The sequence below is a fragment of the Chaetodon trifascialis genome, chromosome 13 (genome assembly GCF_039877785.1).
Source record: "Chaetodon trifascialis isolate fChaTrf1 chromosome 13, fChaTrf1.hap1, whole genome shotgun sequence".
Lineage (NCBI taxonomy): Eukaryota > Metazoa > Chordata > Actinopteri > Chaetodontiformes > Chaetodontidae > Chaetodon > Chaetodon trifascialis.
In genome coordinates, this window is record NC_092068.1 from 9,695,965 (window position 1) to 9,718,383 (window position 22,419).

At 43.5% G+C, this 22,419-nt stretch overlaps 1 protein-coding gene across 6 annotated transcripts in view; it reads left to right on the plus strand.

Moving 5' to 3' along the window:
- Positions 1–22,419, plus strand: part of sipa1l2 (signal induced proliferation associated 1 like 2) — a 79,755-nt gene that overhangs the window by 46,198 nt on the left and 11,138 nt on the right. For 3 of the 6 annotated variants that reach the window (XM_070977192.1, XM_070977193.1, XM_070977195.1), the window contains exons 9-17: positions 2,782–3,056; positions 9,091–9,345; positions 12,832–12,978; positions 14,425–14,528; positions 14,683–14,771; positions 15,930–16,303; positions 18,880–19,134; positions 20,306–20,359; positions 21,890–22,028. In XM_070977192.1, the coding sequence (XP_070833293.1) occupies positions 2,782–3,056; positions 9,091–9,345; positions 12,832–12,978; positions 14,425–14,528; positions 14,683–14,771; positions 15,930–16,303; positions 18,880–19,134; positions 20,306–20,359; positions 21,890–22,028 (1,692 nt within the window). The remainder of the gene's footprint in view (positions 1–2,781; positions 3,057–9,090; positions 9,346–12,831; positions 12,979–14,424; positions 14,529–14,682; positions 14,772–15,929; positions 16,304–18,879; positions 19,135–20,305; positions 20,360–21,889; positions 22,029–22,419) is intronic. The other 3 variants (XM_070977196.1, XM_070977197.1, XM_070977194.1) reach the window with 2 other exon arrangements.

Genomic DNA, 22,419 nt, shown 5'->3' on the forward strand with positions numbered 1-22,419 from the left:
TGGGTGGCCATGTGTTCGGCTTTTATGAGACAAGCCATCTTTTCCATGTATGCATTGTTGTTTTTTTGTTGTGTCCTCGCACACCTTGGATGTTTCTTTTTGTATTACAAATAAGAGCAAATGACTGTATCTGCTATAGATGTGAGTGGAAGAAGAGGCAAAGTACCCAAATTGAAATGAGGACAAAATACCATGACAATAAATCACTTCCTACATACAGTGTGTTTATGTATAGTTTATGACTGTATGAAATTTACACCAGCCAATAACTATGCAGTAAAGCTTAAATAAATGTTCAATTAATTGTCAGAAAAATCAATTGACAGCTATTTTGATAATGGATTAATCATTTTAGCTTTTCAGATGTTATCGTTTCATGCCCTTTTTTGTCAGCAACATCTCAATCAATGTTTTGCATTTTTACTTAGCTACTTCGATGATTAATAGATTGCTATATATGTTGTTGATTCGTTGACAGGTGACAGTAATGCCATGGCTGAGGGCTACTCTTGCCTCATTAAGCAAAACTGTGCTTTATCGCTGCCCTGGATTCAGATATTGAATCCTATGAGGATTACAAACATACATCCCAGAGGAATGGAGTGGCTTTAGATTAACTGATCAGTTGTTTGAAGTTCAATGGGATGACAAGGTTTTGTCATGTCTGTGAAACATGCTACTCTAGACGGTGTCATCAATGTCAAAGCTGCTTCTGACTGTCAGACCTCTCACTGAGGATCAACGCCAGCAACACTGCTTGACAACAGATTTGAGGCTGATACTGGTTGTTTCCTCAGGGCAGTTTTATGTCACAGTCGTTGGACTTTGTTAGGCTCTGCATGGAAACACGCACGCACACACGCGCATGCACGTGCGTGCGCACGCACACACACACACACACACACACACACACACACACACACACACACACACACACACACACACACACACACATAGACACACATATGTTCACATGCCATGCTTCATGTCACCATCCTTATCAGAATGGCATTACAGGCCACAAATCCCTCCTATGAGATAATGAGTGTCCTGTTAGCTTCAGCCGTTATGGATTTGGGCCATTCGGAGCAGAACCTGGGCACATTAATTTTCAGGATGGACTGAATAAAGGGCCTTGATGAAGGCATTTAGAAAGCTATTACTTAGGCCTAATGAATTTCTGACAAAGGGCAGTTTGATTCATGGTCCCTAATACCCAGGCCAATGCCTTCCACATACACAGGCCATTTACTTCCAGACTTTGTCCCCAGAGAACATTTGGACTTCACATTCACAATTTCTTTTGCCCTTGATGTTTTATTCAGAGTGATTGTTTAGTTTGTGGGTCACCTTACCAAAGTGCTCCTCTAGTTTTATCTGTCAACTGAAAACTGAGTCTTTGGGCATGTATTTATTGCAAAAGTGAGATTGTGACTGATTGATTGTGACAGGATGAGTCCTCTCCTCAGTAAATAAACTTTGAGGATTGTGTCTCGCTATGAGGTCCATCATGGTTGTCTTGGGTCCCCTCTCACACAGTGGGGTAGGATTTCTGCCAGTGTGAGAATCTGGTGGAGTGTTGACAGGCCATAGTCTGAGTTAATGTGTCCCTTAAGCCAGCTGCCACTCTGAGGCAAATGGAGGCAGTCACCCACAGCTGAACCAAGACTAATCTGATGGGTGATTAAAGCTCATGGGATGTAGTGTGAGGTTTTTTCCAGTGGTGTCACAAGAAAACTTGGAGGAAACTATCCAGGCCTACTTTGTACCTACAAATATTTAAGCTCAGTCACTGAGGTGAACCTAGATCACCTCAGTGTCTGAGTAGCAAGTTTTCCTCTCTGCTTAGTCTGCTCGTTGCGTGATTTACTGAAACATTGCTGCTAATGCAAGACGGTTGCTTGAACTTCACTTGAACCCGAATTGCATTAAAGCAGAGGCTTAGGCAGGCCACCGCCGAGCGCAGTGAGCGACTCAATTTGCATGCAAGTACATAATTGGACAAGAACCAACTTTAAGTTTCATCCAAGCACACAATTAGACAAGCAGTGACTGTCCACCAAGTATTCAGATTATGTATTAATGTAGAAATGTTGTGCTCCAAAGTCCTCTTTCAGAAATTAACTCTGGTTAATAGACTTAGTTCTATGGACAAGTCCGTGTCTGATCAGCCAATTTGACCCTCATTCCCCACCCACAGACATACTGTACTTAGTGTCCACAGGGACAGGGGTGTATTTGTGTGTGCAGTGCTTGTGTGGTTTGGCTGCCTCTGTGCAGCTCTGAGGCTAAATCAATTAGCTCAAAGATGTATTCTCCTAAGTTAATCCTAACTTCCATTTTGAGAGGTTTTATGAATTAGCCAAATAAACATGCTCATGTACCTCTGCCTCAGGACAGCATTTTCACTCTGCTCTAATAGTATTATTCTTGTTTGTGTGTGTCTTCTGTAATAAAACCCACACGCATCTATTAGGCAGGATGCAAATTGTACACTGTTGACAGCTACTGTTGGAATATACTGTATGAGCTCAGAAAGCTCTTATCAAGCCATATGAAATTTGCTCAATTTCCAGTCTTTCTTTTTCTGCCATCTCATGCTTGTTTTCTGTTTTGATCTTTGGATTCCTGACAGTGTACTGTCCATTTCACGTGTTTCACTTTTTCTGCTTACGTGTCTCTATAATTCTGCTGTTTTTATGACTCAACAATGCAGTCAAGACAAAATGGATGTACTGTTGTTGTAGGTAACGAACAAATTGCTTCTGATTCTGTTTCCAGATCACCACCAGAGGTTGCGAGACGTCAGAGATGACTTTGCGTCGGAATGGCCTCGGCCAGCTCGGTTTCCACGTCAACTTTGAAGGCATCGTGGCCGATGTGGAACCCTTTGGCTTCGCTTGGAAGGCAGGGCTTAGGCAGGGCAGCCGACTGGTGGAGATCTGCAAGGTGGCTGTCGCTACTCTCACCCATGAACAAATGATTGACCTACTGCGCACATCCGTCAGCGTCAAAGTGGTTATAATCCAGCCTCATGAAGACGGTACCCCACGAAGGTAACTCCTCAACTTTGTTTTCTTATTTTTACGTTAAAACCAACACTTTCTCGCAACTCTGCAGAGACAAGATGCTTACAGCACGTATGCAAACTTCTGTTGTCTTTGAATGTTGGCTGTCATCAACAGTCATAACAGAAGAGTGGTTTCTTTCCTTGTTCTTCCATGCAGCTGGGGTAAATTAGCTTGACATTTGCTCTCATGTTTGAGATGATTAGCATAAAGAAATGCTTACATACTATTTTTGTTGCACACGGGTTGATGTTGTTCTCTACTGATTTCTCTGGAGAGGAGACTCTCTTTGTATTGATGTGGCTTTGTTGCAAGGGAAAGCTCCAGCAGGGCTGTAGAGTCACGCAGACACGGACAGTCAGCACTTCTCACTAATGATAATGAGAGGAGCATTTTGATTAATGGCTCATCTCTCGCTGCTATTGTCTGACAGCTCACATTTGCAGATTGCTTTTTTCTAACCTCGCCCTGTCTTCTATTCAGCAATTAGGATGGGAGTGTTTGGCTTTTTAGAGACACACACCCATGGAGAGAGCCCATCGCTCCAGTAATAAAAAGAGAGAAGCATATTTCAAATGATCTTTTGTGATGGGAAGAGATGAAGGTCTGTGAAAAATGCTTGCTCTGAAAGCACATCTGCTTGTTTTGTCTGTGTAAGACAGACAGTCCTGTGAAACCATCCATCATGTTTTCACACTCGCATTTTCAACATCTTTGTTTTGATTGTGCTTCAGGCTGACAGATTTGTGTACCAGCAAAGGCTGTTCTCGCTTTGTCGCAGATAACCACAGCAGAATGACTTCTGTGTGCAGAGACAATACCTCCACTTAATCCATTTTTCTGTTTGTGATGTTTCAGGTAATGCTAATGTTGCTAGCTAATGATTCAAATTTCAAACCTGTGAATAACGATAAAAGTATTGATTGCTGAAAGCATTCTGTATTTTTGGAAAATGATATTAATGGAAAACATTCTTAAACAGCTCTGCGTATTTATGGGTGTCATTATGTCAAGTCCTGCAAAGGAGGTGCGTGTTTAACTGTGTTTCAACTCTGTTGGTCTGGCAGTAGAGCAGTAACATATTTGCTCCCCCAGATGGTGGGCTAACACGCCTCGTCTGTGAATCCAACACAGCAGCCACTCTGGCAGAACCAACGTCTAATCCGCTTACCACGATCTATGATGATACATGATGATACAATCATAATCGCAGTTCAGGGAAGCAGAAAGCAGACAAAACAAACATCTTCCAAAAGTGTTTCTGTGTCGACAAATGCGTGTCCGGTGCCCAGGGGTTGTGGTTGCAGGATGGAAGATTCTGTAGAACGAGGCTTCTGACACGGTATTTGTGCTAGTGGCATCTGGCACAAAGTGTCTTGGTTTCACTGACACCACTGAAGCCTGTGAAGGTACTTTAAACGGCAAGTAAAAATACACATGCTACATTGCATTGTGCCCAGAAGTATGCATGATATCATGCTGCATGTCCATAATGGGCAGTATTATGCATAATGCACTGAGCCTGACCCATATATGTCATTGCTAACAGATGCATCTGGCAGATTAGTAGGTATTAAAGACTAAAGAGTAGAAGACTATTCTGGTCAGAGCTGTTGAACTGAACTGGGAGACTTCCCTATCTTAGTGAAACACAGTTTCTCAGCATCATCCCATGAGAACCAAAAGGCTCAGTCTTGGGTCCTGTGAATTTTCTCCCAAGGCTTCAACAACTCAAGAGGTGAGAGGTCAGGTGAAGAATCTCAAGGGCCCTCAACTCTTTTCGCTGCTGCGTCTTTGAGTTGCCAAAGTGTCGCAGTCAACAATAAGTGCTCCAGTTTCTCCACTATTATCTCAAAGGAAAGGAATTCAGCAGGGGCCCGAAAGCCCCAGTCAGTCCCCTGTGGCCAGAGAGATGGGGGTTAGTCTAACAACAATGGACAAGAGTCCCTGACCTGCAGACAATGCACCCTGGCTCCACACTGCTACTATGACAAGGAAAAATGTTTTCATAAGCACATATTGGGGCTTGAAGGAGAGTGTTTCCTCCCTACTGTTCTCAGATTGTCATAATATCATTTAGCTGTCTTGATTTTGAGATTCCTCCAGACTCAGCGAGGATTGATGAGGTCATACGGTTAGTGAAGATTATTTTTGGAAGAAAAGGGAACATTTAGATCACCATGTCAGCACTGTTTTGCAACAAACAACACTAAAGCTGGTTATGCCCTAAACGGTTTTACACCGCTCAGCCTTAAGCCAATGGAGATATGCCTCTAATATTAGCCTTACCTAGTGCTGTATTTATTTACACTGGAGGAAGGATGTGGTTTTAGTCTAGTGCAATACCAGAGGCTTTTCCATCATCACTCTGAAAAGCTTTAAATAAGTTCAACATGTTAGCCTTGGATCAAACTAATGAGAAAAAGATGTAAAAGATTAGTTCGTTGGAACAAGAATGCGATGTATAGAACATGCCAGTGATTGTATGTTTAGGTATACGGTCATCAGAGATGTAAGAGTAAACAAAAGGATCAGTACAATATGGACTAAAATGGATTACTACTAGACATACAAACAGAAACAGAAACAAAAAAGTATTTGTGTTGTACGAGTATCAGCCTTTTTGGGGGGGTTTTCAGTCATAACATTTTGTACACTTTAGGATTTAAACACAAAGATTTCTGTTAAATGGTGACTAACCCAAATTTAAGTGGGTTCAGCCTGCACCAGCCCCCCTGCTGATAATGAGTATCGCCTGTGACACTCAGATGGCCACTTGTGACCTTCCCTTTGAGGTGTCATCAGACTTGTCATCATGGATTTTCATCTGGACTGAAGTTAAGCCAGATTTCTCACTTCCCATGCTGACACCCTGTGAAAAAGAGCACCACTAAACCAAAACGCAGAGAACCTGCATCACAAATTGCTCGGCTTAATCCTCTCACATTCTTCACAGGAGCTGTTCTTTGCTTAAGATCTGTTTGCAAAGAAATAACTGCAGAAGGTTTTTTCTTGCTCTTTTTTCCAATCCTAAACACTTTTCAACGCACCTTATTTAATGAACCTCCTGACAATGGTCTGCAAAGGGCTGATGGAGGTCACCACCTCTGTGGCTCTTTGCTGTGACATGGCCTCTGACAGTGGGAATGGATTAGCATGTCTCCCACTCACTGGCCATGTCATTAGAGTGACAGCTCTCCGACTGAGGTCTAAGCTCCTGTTGTCACACTGATCTATTGTAATTCTTTAAGAACCAGTCACTAAAGGAGCTGATTGTTCACCTCCAACTGGCCACAAACTGAGATAAACTCTTTATATTGTAAATAAGCACTGTTGTGGTAATGTCAGGTTAAGTTGTGGCACATGCGTTGTAAAATTGTTTCCACCAGTAAGTGAGACACAGCTGTATTTTAGGTTTACCGGATGTTATTTTAAGTTTTAGAGGTTCTCCTTCTCTACAGGCTTATCTAGTGTAATTTATAGCCCCTCACATTTATCTGGAAGAGTGCAGCAGCAGCAGCTCTTGGTGGAATCAAGAGGAAGCAGACAGTATTATTTCTCACCAGGTCTTGGCTTCCTCCTCTCCTTATTGCAGGCTGGATGTGTCAAACAGCCTCTCCTCCACCACCAGCTTTCAGCTCAGGTTTAACTGTCGACCAAACACCCATTTCCTGCTGTTTCTCCATGATTTATATACATTGAGTCCAAGCCCCCTATACATTACAAACAAGAAGCACATTCCACATACATCAGGCCAATACGACAGGAATTTCCACTCCCAGTTAAGAGCGTAGAGGAGCTGAGGGAGAATCTATGGATCATACAAGAAATTTACCTGGTCAGCTGGTCATTCTGGTGCAAAAAGCAGAGCAAGAGACGACCACTGAGACCTCTCCGGTTTACAAGCTGATATGTTTAGCAGTAAAGATGTGTGGCACCCTGGCATGACCACACACACACTGTTAATGAAGGGTGGGTTAGCAGCCCTGTTAAAAACCAATTGACCAACAGTCTGGAGGAAGTAACGCTCTTGTTAGCATCCTTTTTTTTAACCTCAGGCGACACAACGACAGCAAGCAGAATGATCACTTAATTTGTTAACCCACCAATCTGAACTCCTCTTATACATACAGTCACGTCACCCAACAAGATACATTCCTTTTTCATTTATGGAAATTTCTGATCATCTGATGCTGTATTGCCCTCATTACTCTCACTGTCCCATATATCAAACCAGTGGTGCATGCTTCATACATACAGTAAAAAGTAATGTAAACTACGGAGGATGTAGAGCCCACCATCGACAGTCGTTCATCATGTATGAGGCCAGCTTGCAGATGACATCGACCAGATGTGAGAGACGGGTGACACGGCGGAGGAGGAGGAAGCGAAGGATGATCTTCTCGTTAGATCTTATAACACCCACAGCTCCAGTGGGAGACCAGCTGTAAACAGCCCAGCCACCCATGGCCTAGTTTGATGAAAAGGTCTCTGAGAGGGATTACTCACCCCCTCCACCGCAGCCTTTGCAATCAGCCGTCGCACCCTCCTCAAGCTCCACTGTGTATACATGTATGACCACAGCAAAGTATACACAGCTTTCCACCCCGCAGTGGATTCTGGAAAATGGACTTTAGAGGGGGATGGCCGTGTAATCATTAGGGTTATGCTTGAGGTGCTTTCGGAGAGCTAGCAGAGCACCCAGGCTGCTTAACCCTGACCCACCACCCTGTAACCCCCCCGTCCTTCCAAACATACACACTAAGCCTCTGCCCAGGCCCAAAGACTAATGTTGCATGAAATGGCATTCAGAGGCATTGTCCATCCCAGAGATCCTCTGTGTTGTCAGCAGTAATGGGATAGAGATGGAGGAAGCAAAAAACTCCTGTATAGAGCTTCTCAGGGGAGATCCATATCTGATTAAGTGGCAAGCTGACATTTTCAGCTCTATTAAAATGGGAAAAGTGTTTTCCACTGTTTTTCGAACTGTCTCTGATGTGCCTGCAAGCCCTCGGTGTGCACATGCAACTGTGTGTGCGTGTGTTGTTGACACACTATATCTAGACGTCTACCTACCTCTGGCTAAATATTTCTGACAGCATCAGTGTGTTTTGGTGTAGTCATGCTAATACAAAAGAAGAACACTCCCCCTCCACCCTGTTTTTACAGAGGACATCAGGGTCAGCTGTGTTGTACAGTATAAATTGCTGTAGCAAATGAAAATAATATACCTGGCCAGTAATGCAGTACCCAAATACTATTAGATTCTTTAATGGGCAAAAAACTGAATAAAATTGTAATAAAATGTTCTCAAATTACTAGTAATCATTATAATATTGTAATGTGGATTTATTGGCTGATGCAGTAATCATAGTATTATTATCCACTACATTATCAATAATGAATTTTAATTTTTAAAATCAAATGTTGATTTATGCACACACTGCAACAGTAAGTGGAATCATGTGATATTGTGAAATAATGGAAGTTATTAAAATAATGTGGTTTGGATTAATCTGCTGTGTTCTCCACAGTAATTACTGGAACTTTTCAACCATTTTTAAGGTTTTTGTCAGATTAAAGCTGCAATAATCAATATTCTTATATTATTGGTGGAAAAAATGACATGCGTGAGATGAAAGAGGTCACACATGGCGACGAATCCACAGGGAATTATTGCACAACTCTTCTTTTCCCCTCCTCTGCGTCCTTTAGCTCATTGGTTAGGGTCACTCTCATCAACTCCACTTCAAGTAGCAACATGCAGCTTTTCTCAGATGAACCCAGTGCATACAACGCGACACTGACAAAGTTATCAACTCTCTGCTGAACACAATGGCAGCTAAATGTTTGGAAAAATTAGTTAGATCTGCCTGAAGAGGGGAGCTCGAATTTTAGGCAGACTCGTACAGAATGCAGCCTGCAGTGCAATTGTAATGTTGCTGTTGCCTTTTCATCACGGCCGCATATCTGACCTTTAACCTTCTTCTCTGTTTTCTTTCCCATCCTCCCCTTCTTTCAGGGGCTGCTCCGAGCTCTACCGCATACCCATGGTGGAGTACAAGGTCGACAGCGAGGGTACACCCTGCGAGTACAAGACACCCTTCAGGAGGAACACCACCTGGCATCGGGTGCCCGCAACTGCTGGAGCGCCTCTATCCAGAGGCTCGCCCACGCAGGGTCCTGACCGCCTGCAGTGCCAGCAGATCCTCCAGCAGCACCAGGCAGCTATCCCACGAAGCACCTCCTTTGACAGGAAGTTGCCAGATGGGTCCAGGTAAGCCGTCAATAGCTCCCACTCCTTTTCAAACAGGTTGAAATCAAGTCTTGAGACATTTAGCAATTTAGTAGGTAAAGGCAATAAGGTGATGGCTAATCACACATAGAGTGATCAGTTGACAGCAAGGTAACAAGGTTGCATCAAAATATTGCCAACAATAATACAGTATGAACATTATATCATATTATATTATATGTATCATATTGAGCAATAACCAATGAAGAAACACTGCAGGAACTTAAGTGAGATTTCCATTATCTGCCTGAAAAACTACTTTTGGGTTCGTTCACTTTTAATGAATGTAATCTAGAGAGAAAAATACAAAAAACAAAGGTTTGAACCACCAGCTAACAATCTCAACTTGCATCAGTGACATCCTATTCAGCAGGAAACTCTTACCACATACGCAGTAAGTGCAGATAAGAACGAAAAAGTTTGACCTTTTGTCCTTTGTGACAGCGAAAAATGTAAAATGTTATCAAGATGAAGTCACCGCAACATTATTTACAAAAAAAAAGCGGAAAAAAGTGAGCGAGTGCAAAAACGTAACAAAACGGATGAACAAAGTGACGCTTTTAAGACATTTTTGGAAGTCAAGCTTTCTACTCAAGGTGTTTCAGAAAGCCAGGCAGAGCAAAGCTTACAATCAAACATCATGACGCTCAAAAGATCCGATCCTTTGAGATGAAATCTTTGAACTCTCAGCCTTTCTCATTTGGAAAAGCGCCACAGTAACACTTTGAGGGGCTGTTATTGTGTTCAGTTATTTGCATACATATAATTGGAGCATTTTAGTCCAATGAATTCACGGCTTCACTTTCATCTCCCTTTAGATGATAAGGCCACAGTCAGACTTTGTTCCTGTCCTAGGCTGTGTCTCTTTTGGACATCTCCATTGAGCCATGTAAAGCAGTGATTTGTTCATTCTAATGAAACCCCTACAGTCATGATAACCTTTCCAGTGTGTCACATCGACCCCCCCCCCGGTGCTGCCTGTTCTGACTGTACTGGGATAATGGCCGCCTTCTCTGCCTAATCAGAGTCCCTGGCAGTATGAGCACTCCTCTCTCCCTCGCTCCTTTCTTTCTCTCTCTGTATCCCTCTTACTCCCCACTCCCTCCCTCTTCCTGCACCCTGCCGAGGAGGAGGTGATGGGTACACTGACACAGCTCAGCTCATCTCATCCAATTACCGCAGAAACAAAGAGAGAGCTCTTCCCCGGACCACGATATGTAGCACCCCAGAGGGAGTTGGAGTAGAGGAGGGGGCTGAAGGAGTCATAGACAGAAGAGGGAAGGAGAAAGAGACAGGAGGAGAATATTATACAGCATCATATTCTAGAAAAGAGGAAGCTGCTTTTATTTATTCATTTATTTATATATTTTCCATCTTGTGTGGACATGCAGAATAGAAATTGAACATGTATATAGTATAGCAGTGATTCCCAAAATGGGCACTTGTACCCCAGGGGTACTTGGCAAGATTGTAATGTGGAGCAGCTCAGTAATTAATAAAAGATTGCAACAGTTAGCAAAAAGTTAGGAATATATGGTTAAATCAGATAGCTGAATGATGGCTAATACAATTAATATAGTTTGATAAAAGTAATGCGTAAACTGTTAACATAGTTCCTCTTTAAGAGGTAGTGGTAGGAATGCAAACTTCACCAAATTGATCTAAACACTGACGGTTAGCTTTTACTAAAACATAACTGAAACTGTATCCAGTTCTATATAATTAGTAGTGTTAAATAACGTCCAGTGTAAATTCAAATGAAAATGTCTGGAACATGACAGGTGGTATCAGTGAAGGGGTGGTTGAGTTCATTTGATCGAGCTGTGGGTGGACATCTGACAAAAAAAAAAAAGGTTGAGAGCTGCTGGTCTGTAGGACACGTATGAGTCCTGATATCTTAGATAAAGCATCATCCCATTCACACGTATAGCTGAATCCAGACTTCACACTGTAAAATATGACACCTACTCTGCAGCCAACTGAGACCGGCTGCTAATCTCTGTAGCCTCGACTGTTATTGCAGCGCAGACAGAAACATTTTGTTCAGTATCCCCCCAGAACTTTACATTATGTGAAGGGAGGAAGAGGAGAACAAAAAGCAGCTGCTGCTGTTTCACATTAAAGTGCTTGGACCTGGCCGAGGAGACTAACACTTCAGCCGTGGAGGAAATGTAGCGATCCTGCCAAAGCGTTCATGATGTGTGCTGCGACAGAGTTACTGACAGTTTAGTGAGTTTCCCATGGAGGTCTAGACAAAGGAAACCTGATGACAAAGCAGAAAGGGTTGATGCCAACAATTTGTCGCCTTCTAAATGGACATTCATATTGTGATTTTTTTAATGATATGGTTCTCATGGATTTGTTTAATGAAATCTAACTACACACTTGAAACACTACACTACACACTAATCTCACGATGGCATACATAAGAATGAAGACGCAGAGATCAAAGTATAGCGTATTTGGCTGGACCTGACTTGAGACTTAATGTGAAAGCCATCCTGCCTGTGCTGCTGTAGCCTTATTTCCGTCCAGTCATCTAACCCACTTTGGTGCGTTGTTTAAAAGGAAGGCCTCCAGGCAGGAGACATAGCTTGAATCCAGTGTTTACTTTTCCCTCTGGACTGTAGTTTTTCCTGACCAGGCAAAAGTAAGCAGAGAAACCTCTTGTCTCACATTAAGTCAGGCACGCCTTATTGCATGACAGCAACATACACTTTGAATAAGTTAGGCTAAAACAATGGTCAAAGCCAAAATATGTAAGTGAGTAAACTTCATGTAACAGGTCACGTGGAAGCGGAAATCTCAAGTAGTCTCTTACTTTCAGAAGCTGCTTGTGTACACACAGGGCTTCACCATCTGGATAACCCACTCAGGCTTATTACCATGACTAATGCCTGTTTCTGTTTGTCTTTGTGGAACAAGACACCTTCTCCCTTACTAACAGTTCTCACATTTTCTTAGAGATTATCCACGGTGCTCAGATGCAAGGGACCACTCACAGGAGTGACACCCAATAATATCATCCTTAAAATGGGAAATAGTGTGTGTGTGTGTGTGTGTGTGTGTGTGTGGGGGGGGGGGGGGGGGGTGTTTTTGTCATGAAATTTCAGCTTCTTGAGTCAAAAATCTAATTTAAGTATCAAATATAAAAGGGTGTCAAATAATAATCTGTATAGATGGATAAGTGCTGAAATTACTGGATTGATGGAAAATTAACTGTTTTTACAATCAACTTAATTTATCAAGCAAAAATGCCAAAAAAAATTGCAGATACCATCATGTCATAATTGAGGATTTGCAGTTTTTATTTGTTTTATTTCACTAAAATGAACTGCTTTGGACTCGAAAAAGAGCCGTTTGGAGATGTCACAATGGCCTCTGGGAAATTTTGGTCATTCATCACTCGCTCTGATTGACTGCGGCAACGTGTGTTACACTTGTGTATCTATTGCTCTGTTTCTGCAGGACAGTGCAGGATATGGAGAACCCCCAGGTCACCTCATGTAACAAGGGAGACCAGCACTACCGCAGCTCCCCCAGTAACCAGTCCTCCTCCAGTGATCCAGGGCCCTGTGGCAGCAGCACCTGGTCCCAGCAGCCTGGATATGATGGGTACGGGACCACAGCACTGTTACTTTTTTTTTTAAATAGCCTCTAAGTAGTCCCTCCAGCAATATGCGGTTTTTCAGTCATGAATGCAGCTACAATCAGTCCCAGCACTCTTTGTAAGATCTTGCAAAATGACAGCAATTTTTCCACATGAAATGACCAAATCATCAGTGCACTTTTGGCCAGTCGTCACTTTTTTTTTTGATTGAACAAAACAATAAAATTATGCCTGCCACAGTCTAATACCACATCCAGAGCTTAAAAGAGGGAAGATGATGGAGGATGATGAGTTTCATGTATGAGATTTTTTCCATTTAAGGTTTATTATTGTAGTTTCCATTCAGTCATCCCAAAAGCATTGGTTTCATGATTTCATTCAGAAGAACATAAAGACTGCCTCAAACATAAATGGGCACTCTGCATATTTAGCCATTAAATATCCAAGCCTAGTACAGTATTTTGCTTTGCTGTAACTTTGAGCACATCTTCTGTCGTCTCTTCAGAATATTTAAAAAAAGATAAGCACTTAAATATAATAGGAAGTGATTATAAAGAATACTTTCTTGTCCTTTTGTATATTTTACTGCGACTGAAGTGCCTCTTTAGCAAACTACACTGTAATTTTGGAGAAAGCCATTGAAAATAAAGTTTGGGGCAAAAATTATCTCAAAGAAACTGAGATTCTGTGAGAGGAGCTTGTAGCTTCTGTCAACATGATTATAGCCACAGCAATTTCTTTGTGTCATCATAATTTTCCAGTTCACATGTTTTGTCCTCCTCACAGTACGAATCAAAGTAGATTCGGTGCATTCAGTGTTCAATATTCTCATATGACGGTTTGCAGGGCAGCATGGCTTCAGACTGCACATGCATTAACATCTGTCAGTCTGAGTCTTGTACATGAGCAGAATCCATCAGAGACCAATGTCTGTCTGTAAGTGGTTACGGACCATGACAAGAGGCTTGGCTCCACGCTGCTGCTTTTCTGTCAGAGGCCTCAAAAGTGCACTGAACTCTCAGGGATCACTGTACCCTGTCAGAGCTGCCACAGTGCAGAACAACAGACACGCTGACTGGCCGACAGATCTCCAGCTCGAGTCTGCTAAAGATCACCAGACACTGTGGCCTCTGTTCATCTGCTGTAACCTTTATTAGCTCTTTAAGCTTTAATTAAGACCCGCATTGAAAAATTTGCTTCTCTCTCCCTTTTGTCAAGAGCGAGAGAATGCCTGGCATGCCGAGTCGAATGAAAGGAGGTCTCTTGTCAGCGTTGTCTGGCAGCTTCTTTATTCTATTATGAGCTCAAGTGATTCGACCTTAAATGATCTTGAGCTAATTGCTGTACATCTGTGTTGAATCTATTGAAGCCTTTCTCTGGCTAGAATACAAAATTCACTCTACGGGCAGAAAATAATTCACAGCCCATTTTCCTCCTCTTTCTTTCTGCAGGTGTCCCTCCCCTATCCTCCATGAGCGGGCAGGGGACATGCAGGGGGTAGATGGAGAGATCCACAGGGAGAGAGAGCCCACCCTGGAGAGGACCAGGTCTGCAGGTGAGTCATGATTCACGTGCATAAAATGTCTGGAAATGTAATGTTTTAAAAGGCATGTGACCCAGGGCTTTCATCAGTTGCACTTCTGGTGATTTGTGCTGTCTATTCATAGCCGGCACTTCTCTACACTCAGCTTTTTCTTCTCGGTCCACAGAGGCCAAATGGCACATCCCGTCCACAAAGATCCTGAATCCTCTGAAGCAAAGAGAAGGAGGAAAAGACTCACCCAACAAGCTGTCCAGGGTAAAAACCTGACCTACTTTAATTTCCATTTGACAGAAGCTGCCCACGTGACATTTAATGGAAGTGTTTAGAAACTCCTTGTCAACTTATTTTGAAGGACACAAAAACCCTTTAAAGCACTTTTCTGTCTGTGCTGTGTTTAGAGTAGCTGCTCTAACTCCAACTCTGCGCTGTCAGACCTGGTTTTCCCCACATCAGTGTTTGAATTGGGGCGAGGTCAAATTGCCCTTGTTTATGGGCTTTGCAGCAACCAGCAGCTCAATTGGGGTATTCAACCTCATGTCGTCCCCTCTCTCCGCTCATTGCACTTATCACTTTCCCTTCATCAGCATGCTAACGGGCGTCTCATCTCATCACCATTTCTGGTTGTCTCACACTTTTCTAGGACACATTTTCCTAGAAGGTTGAATATATTAAGTGCCTGAGCCTCTCATTTTCCCCTTTCTCTACATTCCCCTCTCACTTGTCTTTTTTTCGTTGGCCCATCTCTCCTTCTGTCTTTTATTTCTCCTTTGATGCTGGAGGCTGGCGCACACTAACAACATTTTTCAGTGCTTCCAGCCAATGATGCATTAACCCCAGCCAGTGGATAAAAATTTAAACCATTCTCCTCCCTAATGCACAGAGCTTGTTTTTTCAGATCAGACTAGCTGCTTTAAATTCGACATCATCTGAGTTGTGTCCATGATGTAGCAGTGTTAAGCATAGCACAATGAAGAAAACATGACAGGTCATAATCCTGAGGTTTTACTTAATATTCTCTATTTGAACATAGCTGTTAATCTTCACCAGAGGACAGTTTTTGAGTCAACAAATCGAATTATAATTACATTATAAAATGAATTGACACTTCTTTTAGGGGCCAGATCATGCACATCTCTCACATAATTAACAAACTTCAGTATGCAACAGTCTGCGTATTCTGTTTGTATTCCTTCCTGTTACTGTCAACTAGATTTACAGTATCATGGGCCTCAAGAAAACAAGCTGTCGCCTCAGTCAGGGACACATGAACATGTGATGCAGCCTGATGGGTAAACCCATCCCCCTCCAGTGCCCCGAGCGTGTTAAAACAGCCGTAAGAATAATTTGCACCTGCTGTTTGACCTTGTCTGACTTACTGTATTTCTGTCTCCTTCACCCTTCTCTTTCAACCAGACGGGTGATAAAAACTCAAGCCACTCAAGTAGCAACACACTCTCAAGCAACGCCTCCAGCAACAGCGACGATAAGCACTTTGGCTCTGGAGACTTGATGGACCCGGAGATGCTGGGCCTCACTTACATCAAAGGGGCATCCACAGACAGCGGCATCGACACTAATCCCTGCGTGGCCCCCGGGGCCCGGGTGTTGATCCAGGGCAGGGTGGGGGAGCAGGGACACCCTTGGGTATCAGAGCACCATGAGGATGGGGCGTCAGAGGACGATCATGGGAAACTGTACCTGCCACAGGGCTACGCCTCCGCCATTTTGTCTAGTCATGTGACTGAGGGAAGCATCGGAGACCTAAGCGAGATCTCATCCCATTCAAGGTACAGTGCCGACACAGGATGTGTGTTTTATTAACTTCTTTTCACTTAAGGACAGTTTGAATGTGTAGCTGTACATTATCTGCTGGTTTTGGTGTATTTGGGGTGGCAAAAATGTTGCCTGTGGTTAAGACAGAGATGGATGGCAAATGAAGGGGAAAAATCAGAATGATTGAGAGGAGAAACAATAAATGCTTCCATACAGGTTACAAGGGGTCACTGAATGGTATGAAAATCAATCATGGTATGAATCATATTCTATGGGCTTCTTAGTCACCAGATCTTGATTTAACGCCACAGATTTTGGAGTGACATGTTGGAAAGCAATCATCATAACACCAAACGAGGGAACATCCTTTGGAAGAATGACAGACCCGCTCCAGTGAAAATCACGTTTTTAACCTTGTTAACATGTTCACGGGATGCTTTTTATATGCTGCAAGAAATCAGGAGAGAACTGAGCAGGCAACGCCTTGGCTGGGCATTCAGACAGTCAAGGTTTCATACATGACGTCACATACCGAAGGAACCAATCCCATCAAACTTCTAAATATGTCATTTTGATGGTCTGATATGCGTTGAGGGGTTTAATCAATGGCAGGAACTTTAATGCTGTTTTTCCTTTTATTAGTCACCACACTGTGTACTCCAGCTAATGTAAGTGGTGACCCTGATGTTCTTTCTTCTCTAAAGGTAATTAAGTAGTTCTGCTGTGGCCTAATTCTAGAGTGTTGGGTCATTGATTTGAAAAATCACACCCGTTTCATGGTATGTGGCTGGAAGCACAATCCACTTTGTTCAAACCTGTGGGTTTATATTCACACATACACCACCACCACAGCTGCACTCATCAGCCCATTATCTGTTCTGTTAAACACACAGAGAAAGACACATGCACAAAAGAATGGTTGCTAGCTGTTAGCTGACCTTTTCACCCAGCCGTGCTCCCTCACTCCTGACCCAGAGTCGTCCAGCTGTGCTGATGCTGGTGGGTGGGGCTGCTGTCAGGCTGGAGCAACATGGGGGGGTTTCATCACACCATCGTCCAAGTCCCCCTCACCAGACTGGGGCCCATCTGGAAAAGAGGAGAGGTGTCACAGAGGGTTGGCCCTGGAGCTACTCACAGTCTGTCTCTATGAAATAGAATGGGTATCTATTTGTTTATGCCATGCAGGATTATGTTACCACAATCTGTTCAGATCATTGACCTGTTTGAGAGACGTCAGAGCTGTCCACTCCCAGATATCATTCAGAAATGAGTAAAGAGCCCATGCCATCACCTTGACTACTCCGATGCTTCCCACCTTTTATGTAATGGTCTTTGACACCAGAGTGTCATCTGAAAAAACAGGGAAGCAGCAGGAGCATGCTTTGCAGGGTGTGGCCCAGATGGTCATGAATATGGAAACAGAGTATGTAGTCGCTTCAGCCAAAGCCAACTCTGATGTCTCAGGGTAGTTTAGGAGAAGTTTCCAGCAAACAACAAAATGTTAGGACCAAAATGTGACAGCGTTATGGATCATTTGAGCAGCTAACAGATGAATCCTAACCAGGCAGGTGACACATGGCAAGAACTGTCCATCATAATATTAATGATGAGATGAATTGGAAACTACAGTAGATGCTGTTCTAGGGGACTTCCTAAAACTGCACAAGATGCAACATAAGAAGCAAAGACAGGCAGAGTGCTGCAGCTCATTTTCACATCACTGTCAAATGTGATACATTCATCCTGCATAAATCTAAGATTACATGAATGAGGATGTAGTGTAAGGATAAGGATATTTTCACAAAGCTGAAACAATAATCGTAAACAAGTAAATGGCTCCTAACCCCATTTAAATCCAATGGATTCTAGAAGTAAACAAGCTGCTTTTTTAGAAACTAGCTGAAATGTCAACAAAATATTAAGAACTTTAGAAATACGTTGTTTTTCTCTACAAATGTAGCGTTCCTTTGACCGTTTCACCACATTTCATGGGCCAGTTAACCCAGATGACAAAATAAGAAACATTTTCCCGGTTACCAAAAGATATCCAACCATGCAGTTACTTTATTTTTTAAGTATTTTTTGTGCTTTGAGAACCAGAAATAAGCAGAAGTCACAGTGGTGGATATCTCTTCTACAATAAAACTGGCTAAATACCAGTTGGAGGAAGTGGGAAAATACGCGTCTTTGTGATTTGAGTGCACTGACCCTTTAATCTGGTTTGTCAGTTGATATTTGACTAAATATTGAAAGGGCAAAGTGCAGCTCGAGTACACACATGATAGACTGGATGTGAGTCATCTTGCAATGTGGGTTAGGGGTGACTAGCGTGACTATACTCAATGCAGAGGAAATGATGTCATCCTGTCTAAGACGACAGCAGAGCTGAGCTTTCAGGAATCATTTTAAGCTTTAAAAAAATCACCACATTGAAGTTGCCTTGCTTGGCACTTCTCTCATTTCTTCATTCTTGATGTTTGTTTATGCTTTCATGTTCCTTCTCTGTTTTTGAAAGTCATTCATTTTGGTCACTTTTGAGTTACATTATGCTTTATTTTATTTTATTTTTATTTTTTTGCTGTCTGGTCAGTGGCTCCCACCACTCTGGCAGTCCCCTGGCCCGTGGTGCCAGATACTGTATGTCCGCTGACTCCTCCAAGGTGTACACCATCCCCCAGACCAGCAGCTCAGGGCCAGAGCCGGGGCCAGGGCCCAGCTCAGAGGCCTGTGGACAGACGCGGCCGCAGTCCGATTGCAAACGCCCAGTGGGCACGAAGACAACTGATGATGATGATGATGATGATGCCCACAGCACTGAGGGACCTCCTAACATTTCAGAGTGTGGGTGAGTGTGGGTGTGAGAGAGAGAAAGTAAGAGAGAGCATGTATGACAGCACCAAATATTCTGCTCCTGTATTGCTCTCATAACACAGTTAGTACAGTTTGGTTCTAGTTCACTTCAAGTTTAGCACTGTCTACCATGGAAAGCTAGATGACACACTTTTTAATCACACTAACAGGCCTTGTCAGCACTGCTTCCCTCACCATAGAGCTCTTTCCCCCCAGACTTACTGTTGCACTAGAGGCAGACCCATTCCAATACAAGTGCCCACCCCCCCACCCAGTGTGCATAAACTGGCCTTGATTGAAGGCGACAGCCCCAAAATAAATAAGCTCAATGAAGCCGTGGACATAATACACTTGGCACATGTCACTTGTGGTTATTGATCGCTCCCATGAAGCCAGGTCCCCGTGGACTGCCAGGCTGAGCGTCCACCAGATCAGCATCTCTGCTGGGAGCCAGACAACCCTCCACACTGAACGCACTGCTGTCACATGTAACCCAGGAACACCTGCCACAGAATAGCCTTTAGAAATACAGCAAAGGAAGAGCAATGCATGCAGCCGCTCAGCCAGGTGGAGATCACATACTCTCTTCAGACTTCATATGAGCAGTGACGACTAACTGTATCTGTCTGCTAATTGAATGGTTTGCCGTCGAGAATAGAAAGCCATTGATGGTGAAATTGAAACACAGCTTGGATGGTGTGAGTGGATATGAAGGTGTGGGTGTGTGTGCTTGTTTGAAGGTGTTTGCATGTGGGCTCGGGGCATATTTTGGAAGAGAGAATGTGAGATCTGCCCTGGAAGGAACCCCCTGCTCTATCTTCCAAGTAATTTCATTTAGGCTGTGAAATTTGCCACTTAAGGGCTATGTGATTGATCGCATGCACTGAAGTCATCTTCTGCCGACTTATGAAAAAGCTCTGTAATTCAGTTACCCTCCCCATTGTTTGTTTATATATTCCTGCAGTTTTATTTCATCTTACATAACAGTGCCTCATGATGAATGGCCTAATAATACTCACAGATATTGTTCTAACATAATGAAGTTTCTCTTCCCCCTTTCTAAAAAGTTTTCTCATTTGCTGTAACACTGTATGTAATGCAGGATGTGTAACAATGCTCCTAACCCTGCGCTGTTTCTCTCTTGCTTCTGCGTCTTCTTGTGCCAGAGGAGCGGAGGGCTTGTTAGCCTTCCTTCTCAGCATTCTCTCTGAGCGTTCAAGGTACACAGTCAGTCAAAGTCAACCCCCGTGGCCCCAATCTGACCCAGCCGGCTCCCCCACATATCCCTGCACTCCTTTGTCCCAGACCACCGTCCCAGTCGTCTCTCATAGCAGGTCTAAAATGTGAGTCACATGCTGAGACTGGAGGACAACCAGCTGTGCATCAGTGGCTGTGACATTTCTGCTGTATCTCCTCCAGAATCCCACTGCTGTGTACTGTGCACCAACACGTCCTCCTGTTAGACCCTCATCCAGCACTCTCTCTGAATTCCTGTAGTTATGTTTCCATTCATTTTTGGCAAAATAGTATGTGAATCAGTCCATGTTTCTGTCAGTTACCTTGAGGAAAATATATTCAAGAACATCTAACAAAATCACTTATATAATTGAGCAGATGTAACTCTGTTATATCTGATATTTGTGCTACTTCACACCTAAGATGAATTAGTCTCTCCTGAACAACATGCACTCTGTGGTGTTTTAATCATGGATCATGGACTCCCGTCATCATGGATCAATTTTGAGAGCTAAGTAAGGACACAGAAGGAAAAGAAGCCATTTGTTCCTGTATTTTTAGCACCAAACCCCCCAGTATACTGAGCTCAATTAATGCTTTTCTTTTTCCTGGAATAAGGCAGTTGCTTTTGAACCAGAGATGTCACGGATCAGTCGGAATGCATCTGGCAATCACACACGGATGTTTGCAAGACCCGTCTATGTATTTAGGGCTTGGTTGCCATGGTGCCAAAAGCTTAAAACAGGGCAGCTCTCAGCTCCAGTGTCTCTAGGTAACCATCACAGCCAGGCTGTCCCAACGTCTCGCCATGTAGCGTATCGTATCCCCCTGCGGCCATTTAACACCCTGCCAACAGCACTCAATGTGTCATGCTCACAGGCTGCTCACTTAAAGTAGAGGTCTCACAGCCACACAACTTCTCTAGCCAGGTCACCTCCTCCCTTCGCTACACCCCCCTCTAAACACAAAGCACCCCTAAAATCATGTAAATGTTTTCTGAGATTACCCCACTGACAACCACCACCACCAAAACAAAAACATGCCACCTCTTGTGGGTCCTTCTCCAACCCTGTCTAACTGCTCTCATGTCTTCCTCTGTTGTTGTCTGAACACTCCCTTTGAGTCCCTGGCGTGCACTTGTCTCTGGATGTAATTTCTGTCCAAAACCCTCTTTTTTCCTTTCCTCTACCTCTCAGTGTGCTTGGCTGCAGTCTTCACAGTCTCTTTAATCATGGGGTTGGCAGAGTGAGATGGGACAGGGCGGGATTGGAAATAAATTCTGTCCCTAGTTCCCCTCTACAACCGCCGTTACCCTCACCTCACTAGCATGTAGCAGGGAGGCACCTGATGTTGGCATGCTAAGACAGATCCACCTGAAGCCTGTGTATGATATGACTTTATTTTCTAAACAGCTGGACCCAAGCTGTAATGGCCCAAGGCCTCCCTTGCAGCTTGTGGCTTTCGTGCCCCGTCTGATGAGCTCTGCTCTGCTGTGCCCTCTGTATCGTCTACAGGCAGCTGTATGCACAGGAGGCTGCCTGCCGGCTCCAGGCTGCTGAGCGGGATGGAAAATCACTGCAGAGACTTTCCAAAGAAGAATACCTTAAAATGATGCTGCCTGACAGCCCTCCAGGAGAAGACAGGACTCGGAAGGTGAGGTCTTTGTGGCTGATTTACCAACTGACCTCTAAATTACGTGATAATTGAACATGAAATTGCGAAGTATTGGTGACAGCATGGTTATTTGACGTTCCAAGGATCTACTGCAAACCATAAGGGTATCTTATCATGCTGACCAACAGGCAGTACATACAAGGCCAGTATCAAAGCAGATAACCTCTTGCTGGGAAGCAACTAAAAGCAGGACAAACATGTGCTGCCTATCAGCTGGCCCTGCTACTGAGCACCACAGCTGATAGGGCTTGTCTTTCCCGACACAAGGCCCTTTCAGTCCCCGTTGAGCGGCACAGAGTGTTTGGTTAATTTAATTTATAACGGGAGTCTGAGTTTGCTCAGTCGGGATGTCATGGATTCAAGGCAGGGA